The sequence below is a fragment of the Geospiza fortis genome, unplaced genomic scaffold, assembly GCF_000277835.1.
Source record: "Geospiza fortis unplaced genomic scaffold, GeoFor_1.0 scaffold130, whole genome shotgun sequence".
NCBI lineage: Eukaryota > Metazoa > Chordata > Aves > Passeriformes > Thraupidae > Geospiza > Geospiza fortis.
In genome coordinates this window covers 13,404,101-13,420,808 of record NW_005054300.1, presented here as the reverse complement: position 1 = coordinate 13,420,808, position 16,708 = coordinate 13,404,101, and the positions used below count along the sequence as shown (strand labels likewise).

The following is a 16,708-nucleotide window of genomic DNA, read 5'->3' as shown; positions in this document are numbered from 1 at the left end:
TTTTTTAATACTAACTCTTTATAGTTTGGTCTATTTATGGATTATTTATAACTAGGATAGAATTTCCAGACAGAAATTGGATTTTTAATATCAGCAGTCTTCCTCAGAAAATTTTTATTGAGGAAACATGCTTGTATGGCTGTGGAAGCCATTGTGATGATTGGAGTAAAAGAGTACAGAAGGAGAAGACTGGGTTAAATTAATTCCTGCTAAATACCTACTAGAAGACTTGCTGTCTGTATAGGGAGCTGGAGACAGAATTGTACCAGGGTAAAAAGGATAGTGTGGCTATTTATAGTGCTGCCTTCAACACCATAGGAATTCAAAGGAAAACTCCAACTCAGCACACAGTCCTCTCATCATCTTCTTCTGTCAAGATTAAATGGGGCCTGAGATAATTTCCCCTACAAATCCTTTCTAGGAAGGATCTGTTCCTTTGTGCAACAAGGAACTACCATGGTACAAATCACTCCAGAGGCCGAGTCCTCCTCACCCAGCCAAATGTCATCACTTTGCTTTTGGTAGTCGGAGGAAGAGGAGAAGAAGACTCTTACAAGCCTCAGCACTTAAGCAGGCAAGACCAAAACATTTTGCCTGCTGTGCATCCTTTCTCCCCAAACTGTCCCCTGCCCTTCTTACACCGGGTGCTCTGGGGATCTTGCAAACAAAAGGGCAAATGTAGCTCCAGAACAATGCCCGTGCCAGGCAGCAAAGAGAGGAGTAGGAACACAGTACTGGCACACAGTCATGGTCATTCCTGGTGTCACTTGAGAGGAGGCCCTTACCTGTGTGCCCCTCTTGCCTCTGCAGAACCATCCATCTCTGGGAAGGAATGGGCTCCAGTAGGTGTGTGAGGCACCTATTTATCAGTAGAAATTAGCTCTAATATGGAGAGTACAAATAAAAGCAGCTTTGGAAAGGGTATTAGCAGAAACCTGACTGCCACTCTAAAAAAAACATACACTCCTGGAGTTCCTTAGCTCCACTCTTCTTCTAGCATCATGGTGCCTCAGATCTTTCCTTCTCATCTTCCACCTTCCAGTTTCTTTTTAATAAGAGCTGCTTTTTCATTCTTCACAAAGCACTACGTACTCTCAATGCTCCTCTTTTGTAATTCTGTTACCAAGCTGTCTGCTAGGTGGGGAGCAGAAGGTGCAGGACTTGGTGCTGCCTTTGAGGTACAGGTAATTATTATGTGCATCTGTTATTATGCTTGCTGCCTCAACAGGTGGAAAACATGCTGTTCTCTGATAGGTTTGCAGCACTCCATGCTCCTGCCTCGTCGTTTCTCTAAAGCCAGTCGTGTGATGTTCCTAAAATAATAAACACAGCCTCACTGCTGCCACAAAAACCCCTGGTAAATATATTTTTATGGGAATGAAGTATTAAAGGATTTGAACACTTACTCACTGAAAGCAAAATATGAGCAGTAAGGTTGGGTAAAGATTCAAAGGCTGGTTTGCTTCCTTTCCCTGGGGCACATCAAGGCTGTACTGTTTGCACTTCAGAGATGGATAGTGGGGAATTACTTAACCTGAAATGATGGAAACAATTCAGACTATAATAATACAGCATAAGAGTTTCTCATATTACATCTATTCCCCATACTGCTGGCTATACTCTGCCTTCAGATTCACGTGCACAACTCTCATTGGAATCTGGAGGAACTGTATTTGAAGCCAAAATGCATTTCATTGTCTTTCTGAAGTCTCTCTGCAGCTTAGTGGCTAAATTCTGAGCTCAAGAGCTGGGAACAAAGCTTGTCTAAACATTTCCCAGTGTCTGTCTCTGTGAGATTCCCATCTGTTGTGTTTTATTTTGAATTTCATCTTCCTACTTTCCTAAAAGCACAAAGCAGAAACACACATTTCCTCTGCCCTGGAGTGAAGGAGTCACCTAATTTCCCAGCAGGTTCTCTTAACAACATACAGTGGATCCAAGTTTGTCTAAAAATGCTACAAGCCCTTTGTGGAGAAGAAAGGGAGGAGACCAGAAATGTGGGCCAAGTTTCTGAGTGTTGTGAAAAGCCCTTGCCCCCCAAAGGGACTCCATTTCCTGTTTCCCCTCTCCCAAAAATGTCACCTGGGCTTGGGTTTTGTTAAAAGAAATATACATTGCTCAAGTCCAGGATCTAGGTCTTTGGTTTGTGCTTCCTGCTGACACTGCAGAGACTACAAGAGCCATGAATGCTCAGCCTGACTTTGGGGATTCAGATTTGCAATTGCAGAATAAATTAAATGGAGAGCATGTTAAGTGAGTTGGGAGATTGTTGTTGACCAACAAATCTTCATTAAGTTCCCACACCAAGCTGTGCTGCACCTCTAATGAAACTGATCATTGTTTTTCCTTCCATGTTTCAACTATTTTGCCACCAGGTTTGAGAGAAATTCAGACTTGCTTGAGGTTTAATTAGAGATAAAACACAATATGAATCCATCTTGCTCCATACATGCGCCCAGTTTGGAGCAGTTGATGCATCTTTCAAATAGGCCAAGTTTCATTCTGTTCCCCACCTGTACTTACTGCCTTGGTTTTTGCTAGTTCTTTTATTTACATCCAATGACTCATGGAGACTTTGTTCGCTGGTTTATGGTGACTTTCTGGATCACTGGTTTGCATCACCATTAGTGGTTTGCATCACCAGATGTTTTAGCTCAGGAGTTGCCAGCATGAACCCCAAGAGTTCATATGACTTGCACCTCCCAAAAGCTAAGCCTGTGCCCTGAATAGCAAGCTTTCACAGGATTACAGCAAAGTCCTGTTCTGATGATCTTTGGGACTGAAGGGAGGCTACCACAGCTGACCTCTGAGAGCCTTCCCTGCAGACCATTAGAGAAATATGGCTCCATAGGTATAACTCAGATACCAAGTTACTCTGCTGTATGGCTTTAAAAACACTCTGTCCAGTTTAGGCCAGAGAGGTTTAAGGGAAAAGTACAAAGTAAACATGAGGAAATACTCAGCAGTACTGAGAATGACACAGCCTAAGCAGAGCAGGATCCTCTGCTCCAGACTGTCTTTGCCATGAGGGAAGAAACAATTACTGTCTCTTTTAAGTATAGCATAAGAAACAAAATGTACATGCAAATATAGCATAAATGGGGAAGTTAGCCTTCAGTATTATCCTTTGACAGATACCCTTCATGGTGGCCAAACTACTTGTTGGCCATGGAGCTTGGCCATGCCCCATACCACACTGTCCTCTGAGTCAGATAGCACTCAAAAATTTAGATAGCCCTCAACCTTTTCCAATCATAAAAGAACACGTCAATTATTTGGATCTATGCAGTAGCACCCCAGCACACAAACTTATGGGTTTCCAGCACTTGGGCACCGCAGCCTTCCCTTCACAAAGGTTCCTGTTTTGTCCCAGCTTGCACTGAAGAGTGCAACCACAACAGCTGCTTTTTAATAGGATTTGATTTTTATCTCTTTTTTTGGTTTTTTTGGTTTGTTTTGTTGTTTTTTTGTTGTTTTTTTTTTTTTTTTGTATTAGACTTTACCTGTTTGCTATGCTATGAAAGAAAATACGTTCTGTTTTTGTAGTGGGTGATCTATGACATTTGGGGACATATTTTTAACCACTAGCTTGTTTTAGAAAAATTGTAAGAGTTAACCTGGAGGACAAATTATCAGAAATACCTATAATCCCAAGAGCTAACACAATTGCTGGGAAATTCTAGACCTCAAATCAGCTCTGCTACAGAATATGATGAATTTCTATTTTTTCCCCTCCACAGACTTAGTAGCAAGATTTTACAATAAGAAGAAAGCAATTTGCTTAGCTGACTTGGGATTTAATCTTCCCTTGCATCTCTTAGACTATACATACATAAGCAAGCAAGTTTCAGCTGTGTTCAGTCTCACTCTGACCTCTGTCCTAACTTGATTTACTGGTTTTAGTTCTCAAATAGTGTATTACGTTATAACTCAAAGGATCTGATTAGAACTAGCCGGTATTTTAATGATTTGTGAGGGGCATCTGTGGCTGCATGGGTAGCATATACATTGTGTCACTGGTGTAGGAGGAATTTGCACTGATCATACCAGCATGCTCCAAGACAAGAGTGTGTCAAATTCCTATCAGCCTGAGTTCACAAACTTCATCTGACAGGTGGCCAAGCTTGCACTGGGACTGACCACAGTTCTCATGGTGGGAATAAAACAAACCAGCTGGATTGCTTCTAGCCATTGCATTATGAGCAGATTTCCATTCCTTTCTGTTGTTCTGTCTTGCAGTGCTTAAGAAGGTGTTTATCCTTCCCAGTTTTGTAGCCAGGAACCTGGGCCACAGGAACTTGCAATCAGCTCTGTCTGTGGTTTATCCTTCTGCCAGAAGACACTGGTGTGAAATACAGGCTACTGGAACTAACCTTCCAGACCTCTCCAAGTCTTGCCATGGCTATCAAATTGCTAGCAAGTCTCAGATCAGAGAGGCTGGGGTGTGAGAAAGATAAAGAAACAATTAGACAGCACAGTTGCTTTAAGGCCATAACGTCCCTGCATTTAATAAGAGATTATACTATTTTTTTAATTAACTGAAATAAAAAGACTTGCAAGCACAGAAAGAATGGTTTTAGGAGCACAGTGATAAAAGGGTTTCTTATCCTTGGTTTGATTTTATGTGTTCTGAATTCTCTTTTGAGTATTGAAGTCAATATCTGCCAAAGCATTCCTAAAATCCTTGCCCCAAGAGCATGGAAGTCCAACCTTGATGGTTACTCACCTCCTGTTGTAAGCTGCCTTTTGCTCACTTGTGGTGACTAAAGGCTTTTGACTCACGTTAAACCCAAGGGCAACTCTTCACTCGGGTCCAGCTATCGCTAGCAGGGCTTGGCAGCACTCTGCCCTTCAGCTGCCTCCAGCTCAGACCTGGGGAGAGATACAAAAATATCATCAAGCTTAACTTCACCATCTGCCCCTGTGCAGTGGGAACCGCCCTGTTCCTCACAGGATCACTGAAGTAACATGTATGAAAGGCATTCCAGTGCCCAAGAAACACCAGGGAATCTTGGCTGTCTGCCTCCTGCTGTTTCCCATCTTACTTCCTAACAGGTTACTCAGCCCTCCTGCTATGCCAGTGTAGGGGATAAGTGTCTGCTCTCTCCTCTAAGTTGGGTAGCATAGAGCTGTCTTTGTAGTGTTGGTAGAGACCACAGGACAAGAACAAAGAGCAGTGAAACTTCTAATGCCCTCAAACAGAAGAGACACAAGAAAAAAAAAAAAAGAAAAAGCAGCAATATATTGTTTTTGAGATAGAAGAACATACCAGAGCTAGTCACAGGGGAGAAAGGCTTTGCATTGTGCCATCCTTTTCGTTAGATCCTTGGGGCAGAAACCATTCATTTGTAATGGGATTCTTTGAATTCTGAAGCCTGATGTTTTCAGTTCTGGGCTGGAGGACACTGCTGTATTAGTTATTGTTAACAGCAGCCTCATTCACCTTCAGATGTGGGCTGCTAAACTCTCTTGGGCCACAGGATGATGACTTAAGGGGCTGCATTCCAACTGGGGTTTTGTGCAAGGCACAGTACAGGAAATCCTTGGCCTCTAAACCTTGCCAAAGCAGGAAAGAAACATGACTTCAGGTCATTTAGAAGGTGACCTGGGAAAATTAGGTGAGGCTAGACTAAGAATATGCAACATGGAGTAAATCTGAAGAATGAAACCATAGCTGAGAGACTGGAAACAACACCCAAGTGACACTTTGTCCTCCTTTGAGCGAGCTGGATGCAGCACACCCAGCAACCCACCTGGCTTTCTCACTTTGTGCTCAGTTGGATGTTTGCTGTCCAAATCAACACCCCTTACATAGCAGACTGTATACAAAGTAGTGTAGGACTTGGGCTCTGTGGTAGTTGCAATTTCAGCCCAAACAGCCATGGAGATGGAGCAGAGCTTGTGCTACAGCAGTAACAGGCTCTGTCTCCCACACAGTGACAGTGTGAGGCTGAAGAGCATCACAAAGGTGAGCCTTCAGGCCACCTGGTCTGCATCAGAGAACAGACTCAGCACATTTCAGGCCATCTGTGAAGAAATCCAAGCTTGTATGTCTCCCCAGGGTCATGCTGTACTAACATCATCCAGTAACGAGAGCAATGCACGCTCCCTGCAAGTGCAGGCAGCAAATACTGGTAAAGCATTGCTACAAGCCATGAGAAAGCAGCTAGGATTTATGTTGTTCAGGAAGGGTGAGGACTTTGGAGTACTTGTACCAAAAAACCAGTGTCAGCCAGACAACCCAGCTGGTTCTGACTGGCAGCTCCAAGAGAAAAAGTGGCACATGTTGCTCCTTATTTAGAGCAACCTGCATCAACTTGCCAGCCTGTCTTTCAGAAATGTTTCATCCTTCAACTTTTCAGTAAGCTTCTGAGGGTGCTTTTAGGAGGAAAAACAGAGTTTACCAATTGAGAGAATACCAGTTTTCACCCCCAACATGTTATTGCTGGAGGCAAGAGAGATACAGTGATGTAACAATTCTTGAGCCCAGAAGAAGAGCCAGACTTAACACAGAACACCTAAATTTTAGGTAAGCTTGTCTTCAAGTGTAAGCATAGTGATATCAAGTGTTTCATAGCATGTCTAAGAACTGTTTAGTGCTATAATGCTATAGATTGGGATTTCTGTTTTCTTAAGAAGTAGTGAAAAATGTCAGTATTGAATGGAGGAAGGAGTTAGAGACTGTCAGAACTGACAGTGAAGTCTGATGGCTGAAGTCCATTGCAGGAGAGGACACCAGCAAAAATATTTGAGTAGGAGCAGTAGCCTGGCTGGGAGCTATAGAGACTCTCAAATGTGGGCATGGTGCTGCAGTCATAAATAGCATGGAGATGTGGGAGATGCATTTTGGACCAGCTACTATCTTTGGGTCATATGAAGTGTGTCTGCTGGTCTGCCAGATCAGGTTGGGTTAACAGGGGTAAGGATGCAGTTGGCAGCTGAGAGCAGAGGTACCAATGGGCTCCAGAGGGCCTGGTTTTGCAGCTGAAGTGTGCTCACAGCCAAAAGTCACATCTTTGCTGGGCCTAGGGCTGGAAGGGAACCAACTTTGCTTTACTTGCTCTTGCTTGCCAATAGCCAAGTCCAGGTCCTTAGAGCTCTACAGTGCTCTTGCTCCAGCTGATGACTCATGAACACCTAGTGCTGGGAGCAACACAGCTCCCTGTACAGCCTTAAACTGTTTCCCTGAATATGGAATGACATCATTGCCACCTGAGGGCTCAAACTCTGGTCTTGGCAGGTAAAAGCCTTTTGGGTAACCTAACATTGGGGTTCTTGCTCTCAATGCATATTTATGTAATGATTGCTGGATGTCTGTAATTAAATGACTGTAAAGCACTACCTAAAATGCACCAGTAATAAATTCTTAATAGCTGATGCTATAACAAGCAGTTACACAAAAGAATATATCGTAACATGCAGATTGTTAACAGTGTCTGGGCCTGTTTAGTGCTCAGCTTTACATAGTTACAATGCACACTATTAAAGAGCACGTAAAATTTGTAACTAGTAAAAAAAGGGCAATTCAGAAACAAAATATACCCAAGCTTCAGTGGTGAAGAAGGCACAGAAGAGCTTGGAGTGGATAAACTACCTGTTATCTCTGCAATCCTTGTGGTGGTACTACCTATCAGCCATGGTTTCTGTAAAGCATACTACATGTAGACTCCTCTGCCTGGCAGAGATTCTGTCCATGCCTCTGTCCTGACTCATAAACATGGTTAGGATCCCACTTACATTACAAATATGTGACCAGGTACAGCAACTCATTGTTTTCCATTTTGTGAGGAAAGGATGGGTTAGGGAAAATTAATTTTGCTGCTCATATTTTTCACTTACCCACTCAAAGCTGCTGTGAGAGCAATAACTCTACAGAGTTGGTTTCCCATGGCTAAAGAATAAAATAAACATACCTTCAAAACCCAGAAGAGTTAGCAAAATCAGCAGGTGGCCAGGTTTTGCGCACTTGGTACAACATTGCTGTACATCAAAGGATGGCTCAGTCTGTCTAGCCACTGTCAGGAGCTGCACACATGGCTGGTAAATACAAATGTACTAAGCAGCTGATGACAAGAGAATATTTTATACTACAGTCACAAAAAAAAACCTCCAAGGCCACCCTGCCTTAGGGCCTGCATGCTAATGTACATCCTGAAACAGTCAAGACTATTAGGTTTGAGAATTAAGCCTAGCCCATACATGCTATGAAAAAATTAGACATTTTTGAGGCTTCTGAGGCCTGGCAATCCATAACATCAGTGGAAACAGTGGTAAATTCAACATATTTGAGAACCAGGATGGGTTGATTAAATTCTTCCTTACACTTGAGTTGTGTTTTGTATCAAAAATGTAGCTGCTGATTTCCCTGGATGGCACACAGAGAAAATTTTACTTTGACAGTGGGGAAGCATGATAATTCCTCTAAAGTTAGGACAGAAAATGTTCACTAATGCAGTACTGAGAGGAAAAAAGTCAAATGTTTTTGCCTTCTGCTGCTCAAAGCTGTCCAGACTAAATTTCTTTCTGTAAAGAAAAATTTACTCCGCTTCTCAGCATAGGCCTGTGAGCTGTGGAGAGCAAGTCCATCTAATTGATTTTGCCTCATCCCACCAAGTGGGTGCATTGCCCTAAATGCATAGCTGGGTTACACTTAAGGGTCTGGAAGCCTCCACTAAATTTGGAAGAGCTGTTCAGATTACATCCTCCAGCTGCTGAAGAGATTTTGTTACAAACAGTTGGCTACTCAGATACCTTGTGCCTCCCTAGACACTGCCTCTGTCTCAGCTTTCAAGTCCAGCCAGCCCTACCTCAGTCATTGCAGTTTGATTCATACCATCTATATCTCGTAGTGCTCCTAGCAATTGATAAATTATGACTCCAGTGAGACTATTGGGTTAAACGCTGAGGAAGAAAGAATGATGACAGTAATACTTGTCATTTGTGTGGCCATGTAGCAACACAAAACCTCTCTCAAACATAGGTTAGCTTGGAGGAACCTTTCCAGGGGATAGGCTTTCTGAGAAATGTTTATGGCTTTTGAATACGTGATAGGCATGAACTTGACATGACCTATTTGGCCAAGCCCTGAGCTTCAGCCTGGTCTTTTACCACCACAAATCAGTGTATTCGAAGTATAGCCAGACTGATATCTTCACTGGGATGGCAAGGTTATAGCACATCGCAGCTTGAGAAAACACAGGATGGAGGCTGCTTTGTTCTCAGGATTTAAAGACTTGGAAATATTTTTACTAATGTCATAAGAAAATGGCTAAGTTCTACCCATACAGAAAAGCCAACATAGGCTCTGGGATGATTAAAATATTTGACATTTGATTGAAATGAGCACATTAACATCCTTCTAGTACACACAGATCCCTCCTTTATCTTGGCATTGGAAAATGCAAGGTAAAGCAGAGGTTGTAAAGGCTTTCAACTAGATATCCTAGACACCAGAGTTGCTTTTTCCTCCTGACTTACCACAGCATCATGCTGCAGGATTTTCTGCTGCTTCATCTCAGCCTTCATACCATCGTCTCAACTTGATCTTGTATCAAGGTAATGTTAAATTGTCAAATTACGCTGACTTTTCATTTTGTTGTTTAATTAAATATCACAGAATTGGAGAAATTGTATAAAAGGTGGCATATGTTTCCAAGGACTGAGACACCTGTAAAGGAACCTAAAGTCTTTTAAAGGCCCTCTCCCCAGCATGGCACTGAATAGCACCAATTCTGTTACAGATAAAGCTGCAGACACTGAATTCACTGAAACCCAACCAAAGGTGTATGCAGTCTATAGGGACATTTCCTTCTGGGCAGACAGGAATCCCAGTCATGAAGGAGATGTTATCTACCTCTCACAGGACTACTGTCCTTTCTTCCTGGGATAGTTGATATATAAGGAACCAGTGACCTGGTTGCTCTCATCACCCAACTGCAGCAAAGCCACTAACACACATCAATCCAGGGAGGTGGCTACAGGGACAGGCAGGGATGGTGGCACAAACAGCCTCTGTCATACTCTGGGTCACTCTGCATCATCAGAATGACCTGCTTGCAATAGGCCTCTGATTGCAATCCTCCTGCTAGCTCTAATTAAAGAAATTCTATTGCATAGTACAGGTACAATTACACTTGCAGAACCTGCCAATTCAAAATTAATATAAATATAATGGCAACATTCCTCATTTCTCCTATGTAATTGAATAATTACCATAATACAACTCCAGTAGAGCAAAGATCAGGAATGTTTCGTCATCGTCATCCAGCATCATCATCCAGAAACCAGCATTTTAAAACTGCATTGCCTGTTCATACAACACTCATCTTAGAAACAGATCCACTACAAAAAGTCAGTATAGAGGAAGTGAGCTGAGAATCATTAAAAACATATTTTTTAAATTAACAGCCATCACATTATTACAAATAATCATTTTCCTTTCATGCTAATTTTTTTAATCTATCCATGTTCCTTATAAAACATTACACATTACATAGCATTCTTTTCCTTAAACATGTGCATTTCAGTAATGACACTTGCATGTATAAATTTAAGCTATATTTAAGATGTTAGACTGATGCCAGAACTGACTAGTCATTTATTCAGAAAAAAAAATCTTGTTTTTCTGTCTGTAAATTTTCTATGTAAAGCTATTCTTTTTTCAGTGCATTCAATATTCACCATATTAGTTGAATAGTCCTACTGAGGCCTCTCTGATTTTGAATAATTCACAGCCTGTTAGTTACAGTTATTTCACATTTGAAATTTGAACTCTAGTCCTTCCTTTTTATTGGATGTAGACTTTACACAAACTGATGCTATTCTCCAGTTAAAAAAATGTGACCAGAATGAAAATGAAACAAGTTATGAAACATGTTCCCTTTTAGAAACAAAACAAAACAGTCTTGGAACGAGCCCTTATCCTTAGGTCCACTATATGTCACAGTTATCTGCCCAGCTCCTGTGAGGCTTAGGAAAGCAAGGCTGACAGTAGCCTTCAGTCCTCTGAGGTAATAATTAAACTATTTATACAGTGGAAAGGGTAAGAGAAAAGGATAACAGGCAGTACTGAATAAGAAAAAAACAAAACAGTTTAAAGCAACTTTATAGGGAGTGAGAAGTGCCCTGGAGTGGCCATTAGACACACTGCAAGGAATTAGGTACATCAAAAAAGGGGAACATTTGCTGCAGATATTATGAGGTGGGAAGGATTGGAGAAGGTTGTTATTCTTGAAAATACTTAATGAACTGGCAGATGGCCCTGTGATCAGGGCACAGGAAATCCAAGTCCCATTTCTGCTGCAGATCTCCTGTGTGGGATCAGAGAAGTGTCCAAGATCACCAGCAGGAGCCAGGCAAAGCTGGCACAGGGGACACTGGGGTGGCCAGTGTCAATGCAGCGATGAAAATTAATGGTTAATGTCTGTTCCAGTAGGGAATTCCTCCATGTCCCCTCTTGCATAAAGCCATCCAAAATGGGCAAGAACATCTGCTTTTGTTTTCCCAGTAAAAGCTGACACTGGAGGAGATATGCACATTTGGGAGGGGAGCACATTCCACAGTGGAGCTCTTTGTAATGCTCTTGTAACAATACAAGACCATTCTGGGAACATCACTTGGTGAAAGCTTACTGTGTCCAAGAGCCAGAGCTGCCATAGAGGTGGCGGGAGAAGGTATATTGAAATGACAGAGGGCTCCTCTTGGCAACTGAGTGGCAAGGCAGATCACCCCATGCATGGCAGAAGGGTGACTTGTAGGGACCACTCTGTGGCCTGACACTTCCCTCCTTTTCTATGGATATTTCAGGGAATTAGTTGCTCCATTTGCCCTTCAGCAAGGCACATATTAATGTGAAGGTGCAGTGAGCTCCCACAGCAGGCTAGCCTTCAGAGCCTCTTGCTCAGTCTTTGTGCATACAAATAAAATTACACTAAAATGTGAACTTAGGGCTAGAGAAAATATCTGGATGGGAGACTAGGAGAACATTTCACTACAGTTGGTGTTTGAAGAGAAATGGTCAATGTGCTTGAACTTAAATACAACCTATTTGTTAACAATAGATATGTTCGGCAGAAAGATGCAAGATTTCAGGTTTGCTGTCCTGGACTGTTTTACTCCAAATTACCCCTCAAATCATTTATGTACAAGACATGCTTCAGGCAGTGCCAGAGCAAGACTTTGACTCACTGACTACAATTTCACCCATGTCCTAGACAGGTGCTTCTGGTCTAAGACTCATGAGTTGACAGACTTCCTACTATCTCTGTAATGCAGATATTTGGGTCATTTTTAGCACATGCAAGAAAAGAAGTATAATATTTTCTTAGAACAGAACCCTGGGAAAAATGTAATTTCTATTACCCTCCTAAAAAATCCTCCCAACAGTTCAAATCTACAGCTAACACTGTAGAGGAACCACTATTTCAAAAGAAATGTACCATATAGAAACAGAGTTATTCCAAAGATAAAGTGATGCCTAAAAAAAAGTGTTTCTCCTTGTAACTGAAGTACTTGCTTCAAGATTAGAAATGGGATAGCTCTTGGAGGGAGCAGAGAGGAGAGGAATGCAAATTAAAACAACTTACTAAAAAGATTAGTCAATGCTCATATAAATGCTCAGCTGGAATCACTGTAACTCATCCAGATTTTTCTAACATGAACATTTCTCATGAGGACAACCAGTATGGCCAGTAAGTACCATTGGAAAGAACCAAACTACTCCTTACAGAGTTTTCCCCATTGAAGTTGACAATTAATAGCTAACCAGTGAATAAGATTTTGCATGACCGATTCTACTCAGTCCAGATCAGTTTGTTGAGCAAATCAGAATACAAATCAGATTAAGTATATATAAGAAAGCCTTAGTTACCTGGTTAAAGGAAAACCTCAGCATACCAGGTTAATTCTTTGTTTCTACACCCTTTGAGTAGATATATTTATACAAGACATTTTCCATAGCATTACCTCTTTCCATGTGAAAGCAGAAGCCTTGTGCTGGCACATCCAGGGCTGGGCTTTTTCTCTGTGCTAATAATAGCATTTAGAATCCCAGACAGTAGTAGGAACTTCCCTGTTTCCTATGAAGAAAATAATATTTTAAAATATAATGAAGTTTTAATCAACTTTTCAACAAGGTAAGAGAAAGAAAGGAACCTGTCAGAAATATCTCTGGCTAGTGGTGAATATCTTTTCTCACCTTTCAGGATGGCCTGGGACTCCTTGTGCAGCCAGGACTTACGGCGGCCTAGGATAAGAAGCGCCTCAAGCGGGATGTCTGACAGTGGGAGCAGCACTGGGACACCATCCCTGGAGGAGCTGCGGCGCCTGCTCTGCACACGCACACACCCCACAGGGCACGTGGATGAAGTCTGGCCAAACCTTTATGTGGGAGACCTGTAAGAGACATGAAGGGCTGAAGGTTATTGCAACTCTTCTCCCAAATCTTCCACTCTTTATTTAAAAACAGACAGCTAGGCAATAATCTGGGTACCTCTCACAACAGGTCTAAAGTGTTGAACAAGATTGAACTATGCATAGGATGCTGCAGCATAGAGAAAATGCATCCTAGCTGACTAAAAAATATCCTCCGCCTCCTGGTTTCTCCTCCTGCATTAGTGCAGAAGTGACACACTGCAACAGCCCACTGGAGCTGAGGCATTGCTACTTCAGGCAGTCATGCCAAAGCTGGGTGAAACAGGATCGAGCTCATTTTCTCCTCACTTTGCCAGATGGCATCAGCCCTCTGAACTGATGAATACTCAGCAGAGGTGACTTGGTGAGAAAGTCTTTGAAATCAGAAAACCCTTAGCTTGTACAGAAATATCTCCACCACTACCTTTCATCAGCTGAGAATCATCTAAACATACGTTTGGGAAAAAAACTGAGGGAAATCTAAGAGTTAGTTTCTTAACAAGTCGCTTCTGTCTTAAAGCATTCTGATGAACACTTTGAACCTGATCAACCTGTCAAAAAAATAGCCACTACCACTTCCTGCAGTTGTAACAAACTCCCCATCAGCAGCACGTTCTTCCCTGCGTTGCAATGCACCAGGCAAATCTAATTCCCCATCTTTCCTCCAGGTATGTCGCTCGTGACAAGGCGCAGCTGAGCCGCCTGGGCATCTCCCATGTTGTGAACGCCGCTGCCGGCAGGTTCCGCATCAACACTGGGCCCAAGTTCTACAACGACTTGCCTGTGCATTACTACGGAGTAGAAGCAGAGGACAACCCAAACTTTGATCTCAGCATTCACTTCTATCCAGTTGCTCACTACATCAGAGAAGCACTGAATTCCCCAAGAGGTAACTAGACCATCTGTGCATGTTGCATATTTTCTGCATAGTAGACAAGCAGGGAAAGGTATTAAATATTATTTAACATAGACCAACTCACCTGCATGTGGGTAAGAATGGAGATACCCAAACAAAGTAGCATCCTACCTGCCTCCTGAACTCCTACTGGTAGTTCTCCTGTTTCACTGAAACAGGGAAGGATGCACTAAACAGGCTTTTAAAGGGGTTCTCCCTATGCCTAGTGTTATTCATCAGCAAAAGACAAAATAGCAAGTGTCCTTCATTACCTACAGTGACACACTGACCTGGGAAGAAGCACATTATTTGATATTTTCAAATTAGTGATGGGATTTAAAAAAAGACAAGGGCAAGTGTCATATTTGAGTAAAAAGATTCAACAACAATGCTACAATCTGTGCAAGTCCTACAAACAGAACGGGGAAGAACTTGCTAGAAAGCAATTCTATAGAAGGGAGATCAAGCAACATCACCAGCCTGGAATAATGTCATGCTGTTGCTAGAAAATAGGAAGACAACCCACTAAATCCTTAGATTCACTAAATACATGCCAGGTGCAACACAGAGGCTTGGGGCCAATGGGAGATCATTATTATTAAGGGCAAACCTTCACAAAAGCAAGTCATCACTGTGCCATAAAACTGCACAGATACTACTCAAAAGTAAGTGATTTAATAACAGTTGTACGCTCAGTAAAACTGTTTGCTTGCATCATGGTGAGCTTTAATTGCAATCAGGTTCCTAAAGTACTAACTATCCAGCTTAATTGTATGCATTGGTAGATCTGATCCACACCCTACTAGCCAGGAAGGGGAGGCACAGTAACTGCAAACAGGGTACCTTCATGCTAGGTACCTGTGCATTTCCTGCTCTTTGGAGGGCTTGTTCTGTTCTGTTAGAAAATACTTGTCCTTGTGCAACTTAGGGCTGCATTTGGGGAATTTGGATTTTCACCCATTTTTATTACAGCATACGCTATTTGCAACTGAAGTCATTATTGGCAGTGCTCCAGAGAAAGGTAAGATCCAAAATCTATTCATGTGTGTAAAAGCAAAGTTCCAAATCAATTGACAAAAGACAGAAAACAGCAGATGAATTGTAGAAGCCAAAATAGCAAACAAAACTAGTGCTTTGCAAAGTGCATGCCGAAATACTAAGTTATGAATGCAGAACAAGTTACAGCTCAAGGCATATTTATCCCTGCTCCCATGCTTTTAGTATTGCTTTACTGAACTCCATATGGAAGTGGAGTTCTGGGAATGGAGACAAGGTGAAATTTAATCATATGCTGTCCAGCTGTTGCTGACATTCATCATTTTGAGGAAAGAGCAACAGTTTAGAAAATACATAAACAAGATGTTCTGGAAGCATAATTTTCTGAGGTACAGAAATTTAGCAGCTAAATACCCATGACCTGTGCAGGGATGAGACAGGGAAGGGATTGTTATTCATATCATTTAGAATAAGAAAAAAAGTGGTGTTTATTATAAGCAGTGAAATTGAACAACAAAACAAAATATACCAGGTGACAAGAGGCCTGTCCATATTAAATACAGGAAGTAACAAGGTACTACTGCTTGGTTCAGAAGTCATTTAAGACTGCTGCTTAACTGTTACAAGCAAGTTCAACATAAATTTTTTTCTTTAACATAAATATATTATCCTTTTTACCTAAGAGGACAAGTCAAAGTTAAGACTGTATGAGGCACAAATGTATTTAAAACTAAGAATCAAGTACTCATTAGAATTAGATAAGAACTGTTATTTCCATCATGCTAGAAAAAGAAATCTGATGCTTTACACTACAAGTCCAGAAAACAGCACAGACAGATTTATTCCAGATTCCTACCTTAGCTGAACAGAATATTATCTTTGATGATGTAAGGAGTTAATTTTTAAGGCAGTTTCTTAAAACTGAGGTGTCAGAGTGTGAGCAAAAGGAAGCAGAGACTTGCTCCTACTTGGGAGCTGTTCCTGTCACAGTGGTCAATGGCTGCATTGCACCCTGACTTCCTTCATAGTCTTTGTTGCAGAAATTAGACAATATGTGCACTACTATTGCAGCCATGCCATATCAGCATTATTTTATGATCCCTACTTCCTTGACTGCCTTTCCTTCAGCACAGCCTGGCAGTTTCTTTGCCATGTAACAGAGCTGTTTGGGAAGGCTCAGACAAGAGCAAACAGATACACAATCTGTCCCCTTCCTACAAGGAAACACATGGAGTTGGGAAAGTACTAGCCTTCTCCCTCATGGTCACGCTCAAAGGACAACACCTTGAATATCAGTCTTGACCCTTTGAATGGCCACCTGTGCAATTTTCATTTCTTTGGAGTGCAGCTAAACCTGAAGTAAATCAGCAGGGCTTTGTGAAGTCTAACAGAAGGAGGAGGGAAAGA

General features: G+C 41.8%; 2 protein-coding genes across 3 annotated transcripts in view; both read left to right on the top strand.

Annotated features, from left to right (window-relative positions):
- LOC102037866 (dual specificity protein phosphatase 13-like) overlaps positions 1 to 16,708 on the top strand; it is a 22,560-nt gene that overhangs the window by 87 nt on the left and 5,765 nt on the right. The window contains exons 1-3 of one of the 2 annotated variants that reach the window (XM_005417240.2): positions 12,606 to 12,689; positions 13,203 to 13,394; positions 14,079 to 14,299. In XM_005417240.2, coding sequence (XP_005417297.2) covers positions 12,655 to 12,689; positions 13,203 to 13,394; positions 14,079 to 14,299 — 448 coding nt within the window. In that variant the 5' untranslated portion in view covers positions 12,606 to 12,654. Of the gene's footprint in view, positions 1 to 12,605; positions 12,690 to 13,202; positions 13,395 to 14,078; positions 14,300 to 16,708 lie in introns of those variants that run through there. The other variant, XM_031062056.1, reaches the window with a different exon arrangement.
- DUPD1 (dual specificity phosphatase and pro isomerase domain containing 1) overlaps positions 14,220 to 16,708 on the top strand; it is a 49,190-nt gene continuing 46,701 nt past the window's right edge. The window contains exon 1 of the mRNA XM_031062066.1: positions 14,220 to 14,299. The gene's annotated coding sequence lies outside the window, so the exon portion shown is untranslated. The remainder of the gene's footprint in view (positions 14,300 to 16,708) is intronic.